Source organism: Pinus tabuliformis, chromosome J (assembly GCF_031772625.1).
Source record: "Pinus tabuliformis cultivar Carrire ecotype Pingquan chromosome J, CPIR1, whole genome shotgun sequence".
Lineage (NCBI taxonomy): Eukaryota > Viridiplantae > Streptophyta > Pinopsida > Pinales > Pinaceae > Pinus > Pinus tabuliformis.
Window position 1 is genome coordinate 915,237,611 of NC_142295.1, and position 24,698 is coordinate 915,262,308.

At 37.2% G+C, this 24,698-nt stretch overlaps 1 protein-coding gene across 1 annotated transcript in view; it reads left to right on the plus strand.

Annotated features, from left to right (window-relative positions):
• The first annotated feature begins 16,354 nt into the window (after nt 1-16,354).
• The window catches only part of LOC149229730 (heat shock 70 kDa protein 14-like), a 162,145-nt gene continuing 153,801 nt past the window's right edge, over nt 16,355-24,698 (plus strand). The window contains exons 1-2 of the mRNA XM_089378716.1: nt 16,355-18,116; nt 20,047-20,286. Of these exons, the coding sequence (XP_089234842.1) occupies nt 16,944-18,116; nt 20,047-20,286 (1,413 nt within the window). The 5' untranslated portion in view covers nt 16,355-16,943. The remainder of the gene's footprint in view (nt 18,117-20,046; nt 20,287-24,698) is intronic.

The window sequence follows — 24,698 nt, forward strand, 5'->3', positions numbered from 1 at the left end:
TAAAGAATGGATATGCTCCTTCAAACCTGGATTATACAAAGAAAAGAGCTCTAAGATTGAAGGCTAAGCAATATCAACTTGTAAACGATGTACTTTTTAGGATGAATTATGATTATGTTCTACTTCGATGTCTTGAGAAATCTGAAGCCAAAAAAGTGTTGCAGGAACTCCATGATGGATCGGCAGGTGGACATTATGCTGGAGATGCTACAACACATAAGATCTTGCGCGCAGGGTACTATTGGCCTACACTATTTAAAGATGCACATAGCTATGTAAGGAAATGTCAAATTTGTCAAACTGCTGCTGGAAGACAAAAGAAACCATCATTGCCTTTGCAACCAGTCAATATTGATCAACATTTTGATCAATGGGGACTGGATATAATAGGTGAGATCGTTCCTCACTCTTCTAAACAGCATAGGTATATCCTTACAGCTACATATTATTTTACTAAATGGGTCGAAGCCATTCCTCTCAACACAGCTAATGTTAAACAAATCATTGATTTCATAGATCAGTTCATAATCACTAGGTTTGGTTTACCCTCTACTTTAATGTTTGATAATGCATCATACTTTTCTGGAAATGCTACGACTAAATTTGCACTCCAAAGAGGTTTTAAACTCAAATACTCTGCCAATTATTACCCACAGGGGAATGGGTTTGCTGAATCAATAAATAAAAATTTGATCAGAACTATTAAGCGAACCATTGACCAAAATCATAAGAATTGGCACAAAGCTTTGATGTATGCTTTATGGGCAGATCGAATTACACAGAAAGCCTCCATTCGCACTTCTCCCTTTAATTTGGTTTATGGGAAGGAAGTGGTTCTCCCAACTCATCTAGCAATTCCCTCTTTGGCCTTAGTTTAGTTTATTGACGAAACACCAACTTCATCCTTACAACTAAGACAACTGCAAATTCTTAAGCTAGAAGAACAACGAGAAAAGGCTAAAATAACTCATGCTCATCATCAAGCATTAATAAAAGCTTCTTTTGATTCAAACATGGTATCTAGAAAGGACTTTCAAATTGGAGATTTAGTTTTAAAATGGGATAAGGCTCACGAAGAAAAAGGCAAACATACGAAGTTCCAACGAATGTGGCTTGGCCCATTCCAAATTGCGGAAATCATAGGCCCATCCACTTTTATGTTGCAGGATTTAGCAGGGAAAAGAGAATCTTTACCTATTAATGGGCAGATCCTTAAAAAATACTTTCCATAGAAGAATATTTTCTTATTTTTGTAGATTAGTTTTTCATTTGATTTAGATAATAAAACCAGTTGTAAATGGTTACGTTTGGAATTCATAAAAAAGACTAGCATTTCTTTTAGATTTTTTTTTTCACTTGTATAAATAGAATTGATTTGGAAAATTGGTCATTACTATTGAAAGCTATAGTCAAAGGTTAAAAGCTTGGAAATGATACTAGTTTTAACTTTGTGAATTTTGATAAAAAGCAACCTTTAGTGGGAATTTGTTTTATATCAGTCAATGAAAAGCATCAATAACAAAAACAAGGATTCTCTGTAGAAAAGCTCTTTCCAAAAACTCTATAATTGTCGTCCAGAGCTATTCTTAAGGAACCAATGACTTCCTCCCCACCTAGAGAATTACGATCTTCAAGGAATAATCCAATGATACACTTTAAACTTAAAGAATAAGAGGTCTCATCACGAGCCGACTTATCATGATCATAGATATTATAGCTTGCTGACTTTGCCAAAACTGCATACCAAAACAGGGCAATGACTCAAGATTGTTGCAATCAAAAGACAAGGGGTCTCAACACGAGCCAGCTTGTTCAACAAAGTTATAAATCAAGTGAGTGGCACTGCCATAATTTGGCTACCAAACCAAGGCATTGTTCTTTAAGAATTAACAGAAAATAAAAGCAATAAGTGTGGATATGGATTTCTCTTTGAAAATTGTATATTTCTCCAAGTAGGATACAAGATCATTACCGGGTAACAGGTAACCCTGTCGAGGCTATGAACGCCTGCTGGCAGCAGAGGCTCTACCTACGACAAATGAGCATATTTAAAACTGATTTACAGAGGAGAATTTGTTTTTATCTTTACAAACTAAGTAGTGGCTGATGTAAATACAATGACTAGCTTTAGGAAGTAAATAGTCAAAGTTAACATAGAAGAAACAAACTAGCATTAATAGCTGAAAGCATGATATACTTTATCTTTCTATAATAAAGTTTGATTTTCCAAAAATCCTTTCTGTTTTGGAAGTTTAGAAAATTCAAAAGAAAATCAGAGATAACTGGTTCTTCCAAGTGAATCGCCAATTGTTGTGGCTAACAACAACCCCCCTTCTTATTTTAGTTTTGACATCAATACTAAATAAGTGGGGACCCTTCATCTAGAAAATAACGATAAATTAGAACTTGTATTTCCTTTTTGAATAAATCTTACTATCATAAATTTAGGAGAATATACGCAAAAATCCAAAAAGACTTAAGTTTATGATAAGTTCGAACAAAATCTTTCTCTCAATGATAAAAGCATCGCATCGCAAAAAGGAAATAACGACATCATATAAGCAAACTCCTACAAATGTGAAATCGCGATGCAAGATCGCACACCGAAGGAACTCATCGCATTGCAGTTTTCATATGCTTCAAACATCACTTAAGGTGAAATACTTCAAAGATGGCGATATGCGATAATTAGTCACGCAAATTGCATTTCGCAAAAACACATGGTAATGAATGATTGTCAAAACATAATGGATTAGCGAAATTGCGAAGCAAATCGCAAGATCGCATTGTCGCAGATCTGTAGGGCACGTCGTTCCAAAAAGGTTTTTCGTAATCTGATGTCAAGTCATGTGCATTAATGAGTTAGTTGATGATCATTAATGACATAAGGTTTTGATCTGATCAAGAAGTCAGTTCACGTAAGGTGCTATATTTTATGTGATTTCAACAGTTAAAGCTTTCTCATCACCTTATTCATCTCATTACTCTTTCCTGATTTCGTAAATTGCAGGAGAAGAAAATAGAAAGGTATACGTAACAGTGTTATGGGAAAAGAAGGAGAAACTCTGATTTCCGAAGTCATCTAACAAAACGCGCAAGAGGCGAAAACTAGCACCAAGGAAGCCCGGATCAAGAAACGAAGGCAGTTTTCGATGCACGATTAGCACTTATCGCTGGGAAAAACCCCTTGAGAAGGAAAGCCTCTAAACGCTCAATCACCAGAAAGTCCAAAAAAATTGTAGGAAAAAGTGCTAAAGGCTAAAAGCAAAACTTGAGTTCTAAAAACAGTGGTATTTATCAGGGATATATTTAAATATTGTGTAAATTTCTCCCAAATGCACAACATTTACAGACCAGCAGGAGGCAAAAGGCTAAAGAAAGAGCAGAGTCCATTAATAGGTTAACTAAGTTGAATTGGGATTCTTACTGGCAGTACTTGGTTAAACCACACAGTCAATGCGTGACTCTCAAATTCCTCACTAACTCTGCCGAGAAGATAGCACTAGCGCTTGCCAATTCTGTTTTCGCAGGACAACTAAAGTCGGAGGTCGGCCAACCAACTCTCCTCAAGCCGATGCTGAATGCTTGTGACCACAGAGAACAGATACATAGATAGTAATTTTTAGATTCAGTTTTAGTTTTACTTTTAGTTTTATTTTTGCCTTAGATGAGGACGGTCATTTAAACCGCCTCCTATATTTTTGTAATAGACTATTTTTAGGATTTAACTAGTAGTATTTCAACCCTTCTCATGCATTTAGAGAAGGGTCCTGAAATTTGTCAAAAACGTTTCCTCAGAACATGCACTTCTACACCCTCAGAGGAGGTTTTGATGAATGAATGGAACAAGGTTTATTGATATCTGTGTTTAATATCTGCTACTGAAATTGCACTTTTGTACTCTTAGTAGATGTTGAACTAAGAAGAGATAGATCATTATTGTTGAAGCTCATGAGTAGAACTTGTTATCGATGGTACTTTTATCTCTTAATGATTTCTTATTATGTGTTTAAGTGATATTCATGTTTAGTTATTTATATATGAATGCTTGAATGCTTGAGTTATCATTTGGCACTTTTGTATGGTGATGGCTATTCTATTTGTGCTTAATATATGAATGATTTATTATGCGATATGTTTTTCACAACTGTTCGGCTAACTTCTTATACGAAACAGTTCATCTTTATTGAATTCTTTTCTTGTAGTGATTGAATGATCTTTATTACCAATTGTTGTAGAAACTATTTTAGATCGCATAATCGAAAGATTAAATCCCAGGTTAGTTTTAGAATTAGATATTTATGTTTATTAGAATACAATTTGCATGTTGTTAGATTAGATTTAGAATAAAAGCATTTTACTTAGGAATTATTAGAAAATAAATATCAATTCTCAAGACACACACACATAAAATTGGGAAACTGGTCCCATATCCCCAGTCGGACCCACCATCCCAAACGGAAAAGGAGTTGCTTACCAAGGTCCGGACCGGGTGGGTATCCCCCTTGTTGTAGACCCGATTTTAGGGGCTTCAACAGGCCCATATAGTCCAAGTGTTGAATGTTACTTCATATGGTGTATTTCTAGCCTTCCAAGCCCAACATTTGAACCAACTCTTTGATACCACTATGTAACAAACCCAATTCCCTTAATGACTAACAAAGGTTATGAGGTACTGAAAAATTTTCTTTTTCTTTTTACTAGCTTGACATAAGATCTGATACCACTTTGTAACACTCCTCCCACCCTGTTGAACATCCTGAGTTATGGGAGGTGTTACTTATGGCTCTAAGATTTGTCATGGATATGGGGTTATAGAAATGTTCCTTTTTCAAAGTTCGTGGAAACAAAAATTGATATTTCCATCACACTCAGCTTGTTGAGAGATTTTCAACGATATAAATTTCACCTTAATCCAAGTTTTGGATCAAAAGCTCTGCTCATTCGAAGTTTTGACCAATAAAGAGAGGCCATGTCATCACTAGGCACCACGTGGCCTCTACCAGGCCTTGGCAGCACTGCGACACTATCAGTACAGGACATACAGTTACTTTCCATGTTGTACAGGATGTAACCCCCCACCCCACATTTATGCATTTCTATAAGCTCACCAGGGTAAACATGAGACGAGTGTCACTTTGCTATGAATCGACCTCCAAGATCCAGTTATGGAAACGAGGTCAACACATCAACAACTTACAGACATCCCTCAGAGACTACAAGCCACTCAGGAGTCTACAAACCACTCCAGATGGTCAATCCCTGAGTTGGAACCCTTTTCACAAGGGAAACTCCCCAACTACATGCACAACACAACATCAGTGTGGTTATGAGGTCCTAACTGCACACATAGGCCTACTTCCATGTGGTTATGACCCAAAAGCTCCAGTTATGTGCCAGTGATTCTGAGATTTGAGCCACTTTTCAGGCTAGCCTTCAGACCACTGCGCATAATTGCCTATAACTTTCTAGAAACATAAACAAGTTGATGACAAGGCCAACCAATCAAAACTCAAGCAAGAACTTGAACTAAACATGTCCAATCCATGATAAACATTTCATCAAACATATGGTAAACATGAAATCTATAGGTAATGAATGCATATATGATCATAAGGGTCAAATATTCATCTGAGAATCACCAAGAAAGCTATATGCCCTCTTTAGCTCGCTGCAACAACACTAGTTAGCCCACCCATTCATCAACCATTCACAAACTTATCAAAACATGACAAGAGCCATAGATAAAATATGGCATATAACCAGCATATAACCATAATAAAAACCATGGTAGTTTCGCCATAAGATCACCATAATAACCAATACAAGTGCTCATGGATCATAATAAGAAAATAACTCTTATTAACATGTGAAAATTCCAACCAAGTCAAGGAATTCCACGTACCACCCGACCATAGATTAGGCTAAACCAAATCTTTCTTTTATCCAATCACCCCCACGCCATATTCCAAGCATAAATGTGGGATCATAAGGGTTAAACAAAACAAAACCAACTAGGGTCTCCATAGGCAAAACCACCCCATCCCTCAACCACAATGATCAGACCTATACAGTCCAAAAATCAATAACATCAACCAAATCGGTGTCTACCCAAGCTATCCAGGGCTCTAGGAACTAGTAACTCAACCCAAAACTAAACCAAGGCTTCAAAGAATTTGTTCCAACATGTGGCTCTAAGGACTAATAAATCAACCCACAAGGCTCCAGAGAGTTTGTCCCAACTTGCAGGCTCCAGGAACTAGTAACTCAACCCAAGTTGTTCCAGGGCTCCAAATAATTTGTTCCAACCCACAGCCATAGGGAACTTGAGAACCAATTAGAAAAACAAGTGGGAAACCCATAACACCATGTCTATCCTATAAATGGAAAGGCAAGGCTAAAACCACTAACAATCTAAGCAAAACTCCATGTTAATGACAACACATAACCAAGGAACCACATGCATATACCATGCATCCAAAAATCAACAAGGAAATCACACATACAACATGTTACCTGCAAAGTATCCCTGTTGTAGTTGTTGATCCAATTGTCTCCTTGCGCTTCCTTGTTTTCCTTTACTCTATTTCTCCAATTAAAGTGAATGTTAAAGTGCTCCAAGAATGCTCTAAGTGTGTAGGAGTATGAGAAAATGAGAGTGTGCTCAACTCAAAACTATCAAAGGCTAACAATAGATTCTCTAATGCATTTTTATCATTGATCTCATTTTTTTCTTCATTTTTCCTCTAATTTCCCTTGCATGCAAATTTGTGTCTCTTCACCTTCCTTTTCTCCTATTTTCCTTTATTTTCATAATTAAATGCCATTTATTTCCTCTTTGCTTTTGTAAATTTCCATAGCCATTAATAATCCATAAGTGATGCCCACTATAATGTTCTACCCACCATTCAGCTTGGAATATGTGCCCCACGACCTTAGTTTTATTTTATTTACATGGAAAATCAACCAGGGGCTATTACACTGGAGTAGTCCTCCAACACGTTCTCACCTACTTCATATGGCAACTAACAAGTAACGAAAAATGAGCGGTGGGCGATCTCTCAATGGGTAGCGTCTCCGCATTGGACCTTTGGCTAAACCAACCCTTTCATCATTGGAAATGCCCTTTTAAGTTCAAAATAATCCAATCCATGGCATTAAGCGGTGATCTGACCGCATGGTTCCACAAAATGGAACCTTGGGCAGATCAACCTAACTCTTCATCGATGTGTTCGTATCACAATAACAACATGTCAAAACTCATAGTGGCGGATGATGGGAAACGACATGGTCTTGTTTCAGAACCATGGTCGAATTGGCCTAACTCCTGTCACTTCTCCCAAAACAAAGTTAACCACAACGCTAGTAGTGAGGAGTGTTCCACAACGTTTCTTGGCAAATCTGGTGGCCCAAAGGCCAAGAGCCCAATGGGCCCACTCCTGACACATCTCTGTGTCAGGATCTATCGACTTGATCTCCATGTGATTCAATCGATTTTCCAAAGGCCCGAAGGTCTAAATCCCAACTTTGTGGTGTTATGGTTGACATTGCGGTCTTAGACTTCAAATATCAATGAGTGGAAATGAATGAGATGGGAGATCATATTCACTAGTTAGAGAGATACTTTGTACAAGGGCATGAACCATAGCCCTCACAATGCCTTACCCTAGCCGGTAATTAATAGGTGTATCAGTTACTCCTTTGCAGTTTAAGAGAGAAGACATCAAAATCCAAGTACACACAACTTTCAAGTTATATAAGAAGACTTTATAGGCAATCCAACTTTGTTGACCCTTTGCAAGCCGATCTACAAGTTCAAAGACATTCAATTGACCAATTAACTAATCATGAAAGACAAAGAGTTGCATGTCTGCTCAAGGAGGATTATGGTCCAATCATTAAACAATATATTATCTCTAAACATTCAACACTACAATTTTCATCCATAGCAACATGAATTTTCACAAACCTATAGTTTACCACATTATTATGATCTAAGAAATTATTAGCACAACCTAGGTGCTCATTCAATTTAAAACATGCAAGTTATTTGCAATTCATGAATAGGACAACAAACTCCATAATCCAAGTATTCAACACTGATAATATTGTGTGAGGATTTATAGATCCTCTAGTAAAATAACATAAACCCATTGAGTGCATATCCTATTCCATTCCTTAGGCATACCAATCAAGTGAAAGAGAACAATAGACACTGTTAACATATCAACCATAAACACAACATTGTACAACATAGTCCAAACATTTATATATCACTCAACATATGATGTAATATGTAATTTTTAAGCTCTGCAACATAACAACACTAGATACTCATATAGCCATGGACATCTGAGGTAGCTATCAACCATGGATACACAAAGATTTAAGCATTCATTCATGAATCATACAAAAACATATATCAACTTGTTATCACATTAAGCATAAATAACCATTCACAAATCAACTATACATAAGTCTTAATACCTATCTGAATGAGTTAAATACATTAGAAACTAGAGAAGGGACTTCCACTCTCCACCCAACCATAGGCCAACTACACGGTAATCTTCTTGCCACTAACCACCCCCGAGAAGGATCCATAGTCCGAGGGGATGCTTACACAAGGGTAAATTCACACCAATGGATTGGTCAAACTCTCATGAGCTTCAAACACAGGGCTTCACCCAAATTTAAGTAATAGGAGTGTTGCTCAATTTCCAAGGATTGAAATATGAAAATTCCTTGATTGCAATTACTAGAAATTTATCTCCTAACTGTTTAGCAATTTATTTATTATTACGAAAAAATAAAGATAAGCTCACAATTGTAATCTTCAACAAAAATAAAATACACCATGGAATATAAAATCAAGAACTGAGAAATAGATGAACACACACAATAAAATAAACGCCAATATTTTTGGACTGAAAAGTCACGGGAAAAACCCTAAAGGGAAAACCAAAGCAACAAATGAGGGTTTATTTTATTATTATCCAACAGCAAAAATTTGAGTACAATGTCTGGATGCCCAATTGGAAATCTTTTGACAAATAATCTGGCCAAAATAATATGGAGAATTTTTCTCCCTCTGTAGACAAACTCAACCTCCTTCTAGCTTGCTCATTTTCTCTCCTTTGCAACATGACCTACTTGAAACTCAGACTACTAACCTTGGAAATTTGTACTTCCTGTAAATTGACTTCAACCTCCCTCTACCTCTAGAAATGGCTTGCTCTGCTTTTTGGGTGATCTCTCGGCCTCCAACAACCTAAATGACTCCCTTTTCGGTACTCGCTTTGGGGTCTCTGGCTACTCGCACTAGCTATTCGACCTCTCTACAAAATATTTTCGGCCTCCCTTCTCTTACCTCTCTGGTTCTCTCTGTTGCTCCCCCAATCACTGAAGCTCTCCTTCTCTAGCTCAAACTCACTTCCTTGTTGAATCTCTGCAACTAGATAACTCGATCTGCCAAGGAACTCATTCCCCTCTTGTCTCTCTCTCCATCCCATTGACTTTCTCTTATAATCTCTTATTGGAGCTTCAATGACCATGATTAAATCCTCATCAATGACTAAGATCATCTTAGACTTGATCCATGTGAGTCTCTAGATATTTCTCGATCATCCTTAATTAATTCCCATAATTAATCAATCTTCCTAAGTTTGACTTAGGCATTTTAAAATCATTGATCAATTAATTTAATTAAGGTGTTTCACAAGTTTATCTTGCAAAACATATTATGGGCTTTGGTGATCTCGTGTTCCTTAGTCTCTTAGACGTAAATTAAGACTTGAACACTTGTCCAATGCTACCAAAATCTAACACTCCCTCTTAGCGAGGAACGTGTTCTCTCATAAACATCTCCCCTCTGTAGCCGAACCACACTATTGTTGTCTGACATCTACAACAACCTGTTACTACCCATCAAGTTGTTGTGCATACTCTGAATCATTTGCTACCCCTGTAGTTGAACCACTCTACATTCGCGCTACTATTAACACTGCATTGTGCCTCCTTGCACTGCTACTAACACTACCACAATTCATCTGATCTCATGTTGTTGTTATTGTTGTTGTAACTAATGCACTTGAGAACTAATATATTGTCCATGTAATTATCCCTTGAGTTTCTGACTACAACTAGCTCTACTCTGCCTATTGAATATTTGACGACACCCAACTATGTCTGCGTCCCTCTAGTATATGATGACAACTAGCTCTGCACTATCTCTCAAGGGCTAACTGTGTCGTGCTGACATCTCGATCCTTCTGCTACAAAATACTATGGGCTCCCCATAACCAAGGTAATGATCCAAGAGGAAACACCTCTCTGATGATGTCCTCTTTGGACCCTGCCTGCACCTGCAACCCCGAAGCATCACGCTCCTCCTCCATTTATAGGTATAACTGTTATCAATGCAAACTCCTCCAACTTGGAGGTCAACTCATCTATCTATGCCAAAGTTGTTGTTTGTTGATGTCCCTTCTTTTCCTTCTTTCTTTTCAAGCACTAGGTCATGTAGTGACCAAACTCACTACATCCGAAGCATTAGACCTTCAATAGGTCCTTCTTCTTTTTCTTGCAACCCTTTGAGCCCTATCCCTGATTGGGACCCTTCTTCACCTTCCCTTTAGTAGCAAGGGAAATGTTTTCTTCATCCTCCTTCTCATCTTTGGTCCTCTGTTGCTGCTGCTGCTGGGAGTATGCTCAACCAAGCTGAGCCTTAGCTCCTCTTGTGTGAAATCACTCCAAAGGTGTTACCAATCTGGTAGCTAGTCTCGTCCAGTGATCCATTGAACAAAAGTCCTCCACACCTTGGTAAACCCATTTAAAGTTATTCACACAAGCTCCTTTCCTTCAGGTTTATCCCCTATAATTTCCAACTCATCACAAATATTTTGAATTCTGGTGAGATAGGAGGTCACACTCTCACCCTTTTTCATTTTTGTGGTCCTCATCTTCTCCTTGAGAATCATCTTACAATTCTTAGATGGATCTTGGTATAGCTTCATAATGGTATCCTACATATCCTTTGTTGTGTTCTTTCCTCCAATGTGTGGAACAATATGATCTCAAACCCCATCCAAGGCCATCCTTCATCTTGGCCATCGCTTTCTTAAAGGTAACCAACTATTGTGCATCTGTCGGCTCTGCTATGACATTCGTCATGAACTCCTTTAAATCATGCTCATATAAAATAAATCTGCATCCTAGCCTCCCAGACGTCAAAATTTGAGGCTCTATAGAGTCTATCCTGATCCTTGAGTCCTGCTGAAGCCATCTATGCTAAAACTAAAAGAACTGGGAAATAAACTGAAATCTCCTCTCTTTCTTGCGACTGCTTCTGCTATTCGCACTTCCTCAGGAAATGCACATATCTGTTGTTGCTTGCCTATGGATGTCCTTTTTCGGTACGCACACTGCCTACTATCTCAACTTGGAAACTTGCTCTACCTTCCAGAAGTCATTATTCGAAAACAAGAACATGTACTGCTTCTCCTGAAGCTCACACTGGCTAACTAGCAAAACTACTGCAACCTATTGCAACTGGAAATCTCAAATCTCCTCCTGAAAAACTAGATCTGGAAATCCTCTAAGAAATTTTAGAAATCCCCTCTCAGTGTGTGCTTTTCTCTTATGGCCCTTGCATAGATCTGCAGTTCATACCCTAGTTGCAAAACTTTTACGCCTAGATTTGCTCAACGAACTAACATATCTGCTCACCATAACCCTCTATCTCGTAAATCCAGTACCTATAAATTTTGATTATGAGCCTATTCAAATTTTCGTCCACATGGAATTGGAAATCAAACCCCATTACCTCTCCAATTCACACCCCTAGCTGGCCTCCGCAGATTTGGAGAAATTGTGCTCCAATTTCCCAATCTCCCTTTGAAGTTGCACAATTTTGCTTCTCTCTCTTCTAAGCCTTTGATCTGATCTATAATGCTTTGATACCATGTGAAAATTCCTTTATTGCAATTACTATAAATTTATCTCCTAATTGTTTAGCAGTTTATTTGTTATTATGAAAAATAACAGTAAACTTACAATTGCAATCTTCACAAAAAGTAAAATACATTGTGGAATATAAAATCAAGAATTGAGAAATAGATGCACACACACAATAAAATAGACACCAATATTTTTGGACTGAAAAGTCTCGGTAAAAAACTCGAAGGGAAAATCGGTGCAACAAATGAGGGTTTATTTTATTGTTATGCATCAGTAAAATTATGAGTACAATGTCTAGATGCCCAACTGGCAATCCTCCGAAAAATAATCTAGCCAAAATAATATGGAGAAAAATTCTCCCTTTGTAGACAAACTCGACCTCCTTCTTGCCTACTCGTTTTCTCTCCTCGGCATTACGAACTGCCTAAAACTTGCACCACTGGCCTAGGAAATTTGAACTGCCTGCAAATCGACTCCAACTGAGCCATCCAACCTCCCTTTGCCTCTGGAAATGGCTCACTTTGCTTTTCAGGTGATCTCCCGGCCTCCAACAATTGAAACGACTCCCTTTTTGGCACTCACACTAAGTCTTTGACCTCTCTTTAGAATGTTTTCGACCTCCCTTTTCCTACCTCTCCCGTGCTCTCTGTTGCTCCCTTAATCCCCAAAGCTCTCCTTCTCTGGCTCGAACTCACTTCCTTGTTGAATCTCTGCAACTAGATAGCTTGATCTGCCAAGGAACTCACTCCCCCCTTGTCTCTCTCTCCATCCCATCGACTTGCTCTTATAATCTCTCGTTGGAGCTTCAACAACCATGATTATAAATAAGGTAATCATAGACTCTATCAGTGTGAGCCTCTAGAGCTTTCTCAATCATCCCTACTTAATTCCCATTAATTAATCAATTTTCCTAAGTTAGACTTAGGCATTTTTTAATTATTGATCAATTAATTTAATTAAGGTGTTTTGCAAGTTTATCTTGTGAAACCTTTTCTGGGTTTGGGATATCTCGTTTTCCTTGGTCTCTTAAAAACAATAAAGACTAGCACACCTGTCTAATGCTACCAAAATCTAACATGAACCTACTGTGAGGGTGGTTTAACAACCAATTGGCAAGCACCCAATGGTGTGATTAACTGTTTGGTAGGCACTAAGTGGTTTAACAGACAAGGCGAGCACTCAGTGGAGTAAAAACCAAACCATAAGCACTAAGTGGTTTCATAGATAGAGGTAAGCACAATGTGGTTGTTAAGGCAAGCACTAAGTGGTTTCATAGCTAAAGGCAAGCACTAAGCAGTTGAATTTCATCTTTCAAATACATATTGGCAACACAATCTCACACCGGTACATTAGTGGCCTAACACACAATCAAGTTATTTAACACCCAAAGTCACAGGGCATAAGCTCAAGGTCACAAAACCTTAGATCTCAGAAGGAGAGGCATATTCTAGTTCAACTAGAAACCAAACACAGTGGGTTGATGAGAATACTGCTTTCCCGTTTAGTAATTGAATTGTCTTCATCGATCTGAGAACTAAACTCCAACATAAAACACCCAGAGAGAACCCCATATCTCTTCTACGATGCGTACATATACACAATGTCTCTGCGTCCATTCATGTATCAAACAGAGCCCCTGTCTTGGCTCTTCAATATTGTTTCCTGAAAATCCATTTTCCCTGTTGTCTTCTCGCTTTACGAGAGGGGAAAGGGGGAATGGGCATTTCCTGCCTTTCCACTGCCCTAGGTTAATAGTGTAATGGCTATTAGTGGCTTTGCCAACTCAATTCAACCCCAATTACATCTCGTTAAATCTATTAAACAAATGGCTCCCTGAGTTTGCAAGCAACATCCCCTTAAATTCGACTGGATTAGGTCATGGCTTTTCGAACTAGGTATGTAAGCAAGTGGCTTTAGGCAAAATAGGTGAGCAAGCAAGCTTCTCTCACACCAAGTATCCGTAAGGTTGTCGCCCCTTCAATTGTTTTAATTAATTAAATTTAGTTAATAATTGTCATATTTTTAATCAAAGATTTGGCCAGTGGTGGTTTTCCACGCTAGTGTTATAGTCACAATTGTCATTACAAAATAGGAGGGGTAACGTGAGGGATGTTACACTAGAAACAAAGTCACCTTAGCCCAATCATCTGCTTCATTATTCAACTCTCTTTTAATTTGATATCACAGGATCTGACTGAATTGTGGGAGAGAATGTACAACTTGAGTGGGACTAATCATTAAGAGCACGTGCTTACTCATAAGAGGCCATAGGTTCAAAACTAGAGGGGTGTAGAGTTTGTACATGTTGATAAATTAATATTAGCCCCAATGTGATGTGGCTCGAGGAGTAGTCGCCCCCACTACGAAGGACCTCTCGACCCTTGTCAAGTCTTAAGTTACTGGTAGTATTGGCTTGTGGGTTGTTGGTACTTCCTCCACCCAATTTTAGATCTAAAAAAGAATTGTGGGAGAGAATTTTTGAATCGAAAAATGAGGAAGTTTAGTTTATTTACCCTAGTGTTGACTTAATCAATCATTACTTTAATTACTAGAACTATCAATGTTTTGGTACCCTTTTCCTCTGTAATGAAAAGACCTTGCGATAATGAATAAGCCTTTATGAGATTGTTAGAGACGTTTATGAGTCTTCATGCTTAATATGCTACATTGTTTCCTCTAGGATCATCAAAAGTCCCTCCCACACTTGCCACCCTTAGACGTTATAAAAAATATATTGAATAAGAACTCAACATGTTATTCACATAAATTAAATATGAATAGAAATGATCACTCTTCTTAATTACACAATCTAAACCTAATTAACAATGTCTTACACATTATAAAACACTTTTTTTTTAATGGAGAATTGGTAACTTCGAAATATCATTGCCACTATTACACTAGATATAACTATTTTAGAAATGCCACAAATTTGGAGGCTTGAACCTTAGCTGACAAACACTTTTTTCACCAAACCACTCAAACTAAGATCCTTTGACTCTTTTGAAAGGAGGACATGGAGTGGGCTTTCACCCACTTATGTGTGCACTAGTCATGGAAGTATTTAATATGGTCTCTCTAGGTGCAACCACATATTCACCACCACCTCAAGGTGCCCTCATGGCTTAAGTCATTATGAGAATTGAACCCTATCCAAAGATAAAAAAATCCTCACTTTCCACCATCAAATCGAATCCTCTGGACACAAAACAATTTTTTTCAAAACACTCATTTTTTAAAACTTACTTAAACATATACACCAAATTAAATTATCTATTATCTATATATAAAATTAATTTAAATTTAAATAAAAAACCATGTAATTTTATGATAAATCTTTTTCCATTATAGATAAACTATTTTTTCCTTTATTTTTAAATTATTAATTTTTTATTTATTAAAAATACTTTATTATAATAAAATAAAATTGTCCAATTTTGAATAGTCAATATTGAATGTTATTCACAAAATGTGTAGGTTAATAATCCTATACACTAAATTAAATGATCTATTATCTATATATGAAATTAATTTAAATTTGAATGAACCATGTAATTTTGTAATAAATCTTTTTGCATTATGGATAAAATATTTTTTCCTTAATTTTTAAATTATAATTTTATTTATTTATTAAAGAAATATTTATTATAATAAAGTAACATTGGTTTGTTATTGGACTAATTTAAAATATAAGAAATTATTTTAAAGTAAAAGAGTTAAAAATTAATTGTATTTATTTATTAAAGAAATACTTTATTATAATAAAGTAACATGTTTAATTTTGACCAATGAATATTGAATGTTATTCACCAATTTGTAGGCTAATAATTTTTTTTAGGTTTGTTATTGGACTAATTTAAAGTATAAGTTTTTTTTGGTTTGTTATTAGATTAATTTAAAGTATAAGAGTTAATTTTTTTTTAAGTAAAAAACATATTAGGATATAAGTGTCCAGATATAAAGATATTTAATAGATATTTAGTAGAGGTGAAAGTCTACTCTTTAAGCATCACTAATAAAGCAATGGCTAGTAATATGATATTTTTTAACAACAATATACATAGCAAATACTAATTATCTAATGGTAATATATTTTCACACTATTTAAAAAATATTCATTTAAAAATCAAACCAAACCAACTTGATCCAAATGGCATCCAACTTTAACTTAAAACAATTTTTTCTTGATTATCATGGAATTTCAAATCTAAATGACCACACAAAACAAAACAAAGTAGTTCCAAAACGATCACAATAATAAAATTAAGGTGAAAAAACTTTTATATTAAATAATAATAATTAATAATAATAAGTTCCGCGAGTGGAAATAGCAAGAGCCGTCCATGCCGATATTGCGTGAGGAATATATTTAGTCTTTACTTTCCGTCTGGTAAAAAGAAAAGCAAAAGAAGAGAACCTGATGAGCTGGGCGCAAAGTATCTGGATTTTCAGTCAACTCACGGATTCACCCAACAGCCGGCAATCGACGGAAACCAGAACCTTTGTGAACGGCAAAAGCAATTATTTTAATTTCGAGCAATTTGAATTCTCATTTCCCAGGGCTCTTCTCACGATTACGCAGGCGGAAGAATTTAATGCAGGCAAAATTAGTTGGTCCCGGCAAATCTCCATTTCCAAATTTTCGCTGCACCTACACTGAATCGATCCCGGTTGGAGTAGATATGTAATCTGTCGTCGAACTCCTCCGCAGACCGCTAAATTCAGCATATTTTGTGTCAAGACGACTATTTTGAGCTCAAATTTGATCATTTTGACCTCGAATTGTCCAAATTCGAGTCAGGTTACGAATTCTGACGAATTTGCGGTAAAATTCGCTAGTTCTGAGCTTAACTTCACTGTACCGAGGCTGAATTTCTGGTATTTTTAGCAATTTTCCCCTGCATTTTCTATAAAGGCCAAATTCGTCAAGTTCAAAGGCAAATTCGTGATATTTTGAGCAATTTTGCCTTGAATTTCCTGTAAAGATGAGCGTTGTCGGGCTCGACATTGGGAATGAGAACTGCGTTGTAGCTGTAGCAAAGCAACGCGGCATCGACGTGATTCTCAACGATGAATCCAAGCGGGAAACCCCGGCGATGGTGTGCTTCGGCGATAAGCAGCGGTTTCTGGGCACGGCAGCGGCGGCCTCTGCAACGCTGAATCCGAAAACCACCATTACGCAGATCAAGCGTTTAATCGGAAGGAAGTTCTGGGATCAAGAGGTCCAACACGATCTTGCGCTGTTCCCCTTTAAAGCCTCGGAAGCACCGGACGGCGGTATTCTGATCCACGTCCGGTACTTAGAACAGGACAAAGTATTCACCCCGACGGAAATCTTAGGTATGCTTCTATCGCATTTAAAGGGAATAGCCATGAAGAATTTGGAAACATCCGCGGTTTCCGACTGTGTGAACGGAATACCGGCCTACTTCACAGAATTACAGAGGCAAGCTTACTTAGACGCGACCTTCATAGCCAATCTAAATCCTCTCCGTCTGCTGCACGAGTCCACTGCCATTGCCCTTGCATATGGCATTTACAAGATAGATTTGCCGGATACCAATCCAATTTACGTTGTATTCGTCGATGTCGGCCACAGTGATACGCAAGTCTGTGTTGCGGCCTTCTTGAAAGGTCATCTTAAGATCCTCTCACATGCATTTGACAGATCTTTAGGTGGCAGAGACTTTGACGAAGTTCTGTTCAATTACTTTGTCACAAAATTTAGAGAAGACTATCGAATTAACGTAACTGCAAACCTCCGCGCAAGCATAAGGATGCGGGCTGCCTGCGAGAAGCTCAAGAAGGTCTTGAGCGCCAATGCCGAGGCTCCTCTTAATATTGAGTGTCTGATGGACGAGAAGGATGTTAAGGGTTTTATCAAGAGGGAGGATTTTGAGAAGTTGTCATCTAATTTGTTAGAGAGGTTAAAAATACCTTGTCAGAAGGCATTGGCTGAAGCTAATATGAGCGTGGACACAATTCATTCCGTTGAGGTGGTGGGATCTGGTTCTCGTGTCCCTGCCATATTGAGAACTCTGAGTAGCTTGTTCAAGAAGGAACCGAGTCGGACTCTGAATGCTAGCGAGTGCATTTCTCGAGGATGTGCTCTACAATGTGCCATGTTAAGCCCTACCTTTAGGGTGCGTGATTTTCAGGTATGAACATGTCTGGACTTGTTAGGGTGCGTGATTGTTAGGTATGAACATGTCTGGAACTGTGAGGGTGCGTGACTTTTTTTTTAGGTTTGGAACTTTATTCATGCATTTGTTTTGGCGGGTGTGTATCCATTATGTTGTTATCGGTTTGTTTTCTGAAAGTCTTTAATGCTTCCTTGCCCCTTTCTGCCAAATTCAGTATCCTGGTGAGATACAGCATGAGTGATTTGAATTAGGGTGGATTCTGATTCATCAAAGTCAACTAAATTCTAGGCACTAGGTTGCAATAGATTCTTCATTTATGCTCAATAAGCGAAGTAAGGGGGCCATTTTTCACAACAGTCAAATAAATAAATGTTGGAATTGATTGACAACAGTTTTGAACATTTTTCTGTTACAGAATTTAGTTAATGTTGATTTGGAATAACCTAAGAAAATTTAGTTAACTGCATTCCAACTAACTCGCAAATCATAATACAATCTAATTCTCAAACTTTTCCCATGGCCTTAAGATAGTTAAGTTCAACAATGTCAAGGAGAAAGTCTGGGATTGAGAAGATGCAAATACACTGCACTGGCACACATGTATACCCGAGCACACATTAGTACAACTATATCACACGTTATTATACGTATATCATGACACACATATAGACACTCATAACTAGTATGGACTTGTGTTAAATAATTGACATGATATATACCTAAAATATACTAGGCATCCTATATTTTAAGATTATTTGTGCATCACTGGATTGAACTTTGTGCCTTGAAGGCCAGTAGTAGTTTTGCAATCTAGGCTCTCCAGGCCTAAAAAGTAATTTCTTGTGGGCCCATAGTGGGGGTATGCTATGCAGGCTTGCTATCTTTATAGCTGCGATTAGATACATTATTATTAATAAGAAAAATAATTTAATAAATTAAATAAGGTTAACGGATCTTAAGAAGTCGTCTTGGCTTGAGAAGAAACTTGCCAAAACATGAAAAATTAAAATACATCATCACTTTGTGAAATGGGTGAACTGAATATTTATTTTTACTTGAAATATATATATCCACTGGAAACCTGTCAGGCACTTCTCCTCATTCTGAGGATGGTACCTCGGGTAAACTGGATTCTGCAGAAGTTTGAGACATTGTCAACAATCTTATCATAATCATTACATTCAACAAATGGCTGATGAAGAGCATCATGTCAAAATGTGGGATTTGAAACTGGGTGGGGAGGATAACAATTTTCCTTATAACCACTAAGGCTAGACCAACTTGAAAATATATGAGCATTTAATCTGCACAGAGCTGTTTAATTAATGAATCTTGGACTGTGTTCCTGTATGCCTTGCTAATGGCCTATTTAATTTGTTTTCTATATTCGGAGGGGTCACAACATGGCTGCATGGATATTTTTCACAGGCTCCAAATAATCAAATCCAAGATCGTCCATTGAAATTATTAGAAGCAACATGAAACTAACTGGTTAGTTGAAGTCCTTTTCGAAAGAGTTAGGGCTTGTTTTGGATTTTAATGTCTCATTTATATGTTTCATGTTAGATTCCACTTTTTATTTTTGATATTTTAAACCCTTAACTTGCAGACCAAATTTCCGTTGACTAAATTTTACACAACTTATGATCAATAAGTGTTTGAAAACAACATATTTTCAAGAAGACTGATTTGGTAAATTTTCTAAATCCTTCAACTACAACTATGAGGTCCTTGTTTGGATCTTGTAAAAAATTATTGCAGATTATCAGCTGGCATATCATGATTGGAGATTACTGTAAAATAAACCGAAGGATCGACCTTTAGGCATTAATTTTGTTGTGATGTACTGTGTTTGTTTTGTAGCAACTGACATGCATGTTGTCTACTATATGGAATTTGTTAGGTAATTCCAACGTGTCTTCATGAAAAAAATTCCTTTATGCAGGTTGAAGATTCTTTTCCCTTCTCCATTGCATTAAATTGGAAAGGACATGCCCCTACCTTGGAAGCAAATGAAGGAAGTGTAGCGATGCAATCAAATAATGTTATATTCCCAAAAGGCAATCCAATACCCAGTATCAAAACAGTGGCATTTCACAGGGCAAGTACCTTCACTCTAGATGCTGTTTATGCTGATATGAAGGATTTGCCACTTGGAACGTCTCCAAAGATCAGCTCTTTCACTGTAATCATCTCTTTCCATTTCTTTGCCTTTTTTGAGTGTGAATGTGTGTTTATGGAGTATTATTCCTTTAACCTGGCAGTAGTTTGTATAGGAATATCATTGTTTCAATGTTCTGTCTGAGTAATGCTATTAAGAATTTGTTTAGTGCTCATTCGTTTGTTTCTGTACCTCATCATTGAATGCATTCTTTTCAATGCTCATTGCTAACAGTTATCCATATGTTAAAATTTAAAAATAAGCTACTGCTCTGAGCAGTTTTAGGGCAAATGTCAACTCTGGTTTCAAGCTCCACAACCTTAGGAATTCTTTTGATTCTTTATAGGCACTAATTTCCATCTCAATTTTCATATCTTCCTGCTTGTTTCTAATTTTTAACATGTTTCAGACAAGTTGGTGTACCCACTTAGAGCCAGAGTTGATGATGCTTCATTTCTTCCTGGTTTCAAAAAATTTGAATATTCTCACTTCTAAGGGCCCTTCTAGTTAAAGCATATAAACTGGATTCACTGCCATTGTGAAACATTCCTTTTCCAGTTGAAAAGTCAATTGGAAATTCGATGATTACATACACAGTGATAGCTGATGAAGGGCGTTTCATTGAGTTTGAAAGGCAAACTTATGATGAAATGTTTTCACAAATCCTCACAGTGAGCACAAGATCCTCTATTGGCTTCCATTAGTTTTGGATATAAATCATTAACATGGAAGATTAAATAAGAGTTGATGATTTGACTTGATTGCTGTGATTGACTCCATCATGGGAGCATCATGAATAGCCTTCGATTAGGGATATGATAAGTGATTCTTGGCCGTTGCTGTTTTATCCCCACTGCCACAGCTTTATCCATAGCAAGCTGTATGGACTGTTGGAGTTAACTGCTCTACATTATTTATCAGTGTTGAAAATATTGGTATCGGCAAAATATCGGCGAGGGTCCAGAAAATATCTTATCGGCAATAGCGGCGAAAATATCGGCAAGCATAAAAAATGCGTAATATATTCATTTTTTCAGATTTCTAAACATATAAAGCAATAACAACATGAACTAAACACATTGGCACATAAATATCAAGAAGGCACTGATATATATGATGTCAAATAGAAATGATACATCAAACTTCAAAGGCAATATCAAATCCTGTTGATCCCTGATAATTGTCCAATCAAGGACTCAAACAAAATAACATCACATATCCTGCTGATCCCTGATAGTGATAATTGTCCAATCAAGGACTCAAACAAAATAACATCACATATATAAAACTTTAAAAATATTTCATCATCATGAGTTATAAACTTATATGTAGCAAAAGTTGCAAAACAAATAAAACTAGCAGCTATTTATCTGAGACCATTGGCCTCTCCCTAGCAGCTTTCTTTCTGTCTTGTTCAGCAATTGCTTCATGAGCTTTTTGTATAACTAGAAACCATACAAGGCATTACATCTGCATCATATGTAGAGAGTCTAGCCAGATGGTATTTCAATTGTGTAATCCCTCCTGACATCTTGGTCCCACACAAGTTGCATGATATATATGCCTGATTTGCCCCACCAACAGCCTCTCCGTACTCCCAAAATGGGTCCAAGGCTTTTGGCACATTTGACATTTGTAGTGAACTAATTCAAACCTAGGGCACAAAAAAAAAAACAAAAATTGGCATTAAACCCCCCAACACAAAATGAAAAAATAATAAGTAATAACCACCTCATTCAAAAAAAATTACTACATTATTTGCATTTTGCAATGTGAATGAAAAATGGCAATAAGAGGGTGCATAAGAAAGTTGAAAAAAAAATGAAGCTTGCTGTCCAAATATGGAGAAAACCTTTGCATTGGTTCATGGGTATGAAACTCGTAGCAAATGGAAAAAACAAAGAAACAAAATGTTGGTAGGCAAAGAGGCAAGCAAGCATAACCTTAAATCTATGAAAAAATCATTAACATAGGGGTTTTTAAGAACATACCTGTTAATGGAAGAAATGAAGTTTGTCTCACTATTCTTCAATGACAATCTTTGATCCACAAAAAAAATCTTAGTTGGTGGTGATAATCGTTGTTTGATCCTCAAACCCTCCTTGACAACTACCACAAAACTCTTCCCCTTCCTTCTCCAACACTTAGAAACATAAATGAAGAAAAAAAGCAATTTTTCGTTTTTCTAGCCGTGGCAAAACATGCCCGGCGATATTTTATATCGTTGCGCGATATTTTGCTGAAATATCGCCGATATTTCGTAAATATCGCGATATTTTCGGCGCCTTGAAAATATCGCAATATTTACGCTATTCGTCGATATTATCTACACTGTTATTTATCATGAATAACCTTTGATTAGGGACATGATTAGTTATTTTTGGCTGTTGCTGTTTTATCCCCACTACAACGGCTTTATCCATCACAAGCTGTTTGGAATGCTGAAGTTAACTGCGCTACATTATTTAGTTTAAAATCTCTGAATGGAACTATTTTATTAATGCTTATGTGCAGGTGAGTTAGGGAATGAACATGATTGTGTATGAGGCTAAGCTAAACCTTGTTGAAGTGAGCCTAATAGAAAGGAAAGATGTTCAAGACCCAGGGATGCTAGGTTTATAATTCTATGAGCTTAGTTCCTTTCCTGGCATTTTTTTGGAATAATTACTTTAACTTTTAAGTTTTAATACAAAAAAAGAATGTACAATTTGTGCATTTTATGGAAAAAAGACGGGCTTCTATGTAGCCATCACTAGCTAGTCCAAAATTGGGTGGATCCCCAAGAATGTTGAATCTAATAGTCACGTAGGCATACAATAGCATTAATAAAAGTCTAGCAGTTATAATACCATGAAACAAAATAATGTTTGTGCTTTTAGCACTCACATCAAGAGGCGCATACATCAATGAACATAATTCAAGCAACAACGGGGATAAGTCCCATATCAGGTGGGGGATAATCCTAGTCCTTGGTGGTTGGACCCATCCGTCATTAGCCCAATCAAAGTCTGGCATGAATGTATCCTACTTATCATTTCCCTTCTCAAGTGTCTTTGGAGGTTTCTATGTCTTAGATATTGCAAGAGCAAGTTACAGAGAGGGGACTAGCTATGGCAATGCTCTCTTATTTCTCAAACAACCCAATCAGTTGTATGATGGGTTCCACCTTCAACAAGTTTTGATTACCCTAGAATGGGGCCAAATAGCTTGAAGAGTTGATGATTGGGTCCCCGCTAATGGTGCAGTGGGCACCTTGCTAATTCTCCAGGAACTAGTGCTGCGTTGCCACATCTAGCTCCATTTTCTACACTTGCATTCTGAGTTGCATATGTAAATTGACATAGATTAGCAAGCAATTATACTAGGAAGAATTTTTAACAAGTCGTGCTTTAATAAAACATAGCATCATTTCTTTTCTTCCAAATGAGGAAAAACACTTCTATCTTGACTTGTTGTAGTGCCATGTGAAACTCAATATCCTAAAGAAGTTTTCTTTGAAGATGTTGACGTTCTAGAAAATGGAGGCTAGGAGGAGTTGACCACAAAATTTAGCAACCAAGTTCCAAGTGGCCTTGGCATGTGGACATTGCTAGAAGAAGTGTTTAAACCTTAAGACTTTTGGGCCTACCTTCTAAAGGACACTTGGAATGAGGAATGCCCAAGAAAGTCTGTTTGTTACCAAAAGCAAAACCCTTGGAAAAAGGGACTAGTAAAAGAAGGCCTTTTCGTGATCTATCATTGATTTTTAGACACTGCGAAGTCGAAATAGCCAAGCCCTTTGTTTTGACTTGAGCCTCTAGAGCTTGTTTAAACTTTAATCAACCATCTAAAATAGTCTTGTTGACTTCATTGACCTTGGGAAGAGTTGTCTTGCTCTAGGAAGGTCTCAGGAGGAAGCTGGTTTAGCGTTTTTGTAGCAACTACAAGGCCGGAATCACAAGGTTGAAGTTGCAGCATTGAAGTTGGCAGATCGAAGTTGCATTTTGAGGTTGGTTGGTGCAGAATCGGGAGAAGACTTGTTGGGGGGCTGACTTGGTACGCGGAGAAGGAATTGGTCTAGGGTTTGGGTCTTTGTGTCTCAATTTTGAAGCAGGTTCTATAAGAAGAGAAGAGTTTACTGGGTTTTCCCCTTAGAGGGCTTTTGCCTTGGCTAAGAGCCTAATTTCTGTGTCCTCTGTTGTTGTTGTTTCATTCTCAATATTTGTTTGATGAAAAGATCTAACTAAAGAAATGAAGAAGGATAACTAAGTTCACAACCAAGAATTAAGGTAAAGGAAAATAAGAATCAATAAGTTGCCACATTGCACATTTTCCAACATGGAATCAGAGCTAAGGTGAACAAGGAAGGTAGCTGGAAGGACACTAAAGGGAATTTCTTGTCAAGGGGAAAGAAAAAGGAAACTCTCAAGGAAAGCTTGAAGAAGAAAGCTTCAAGA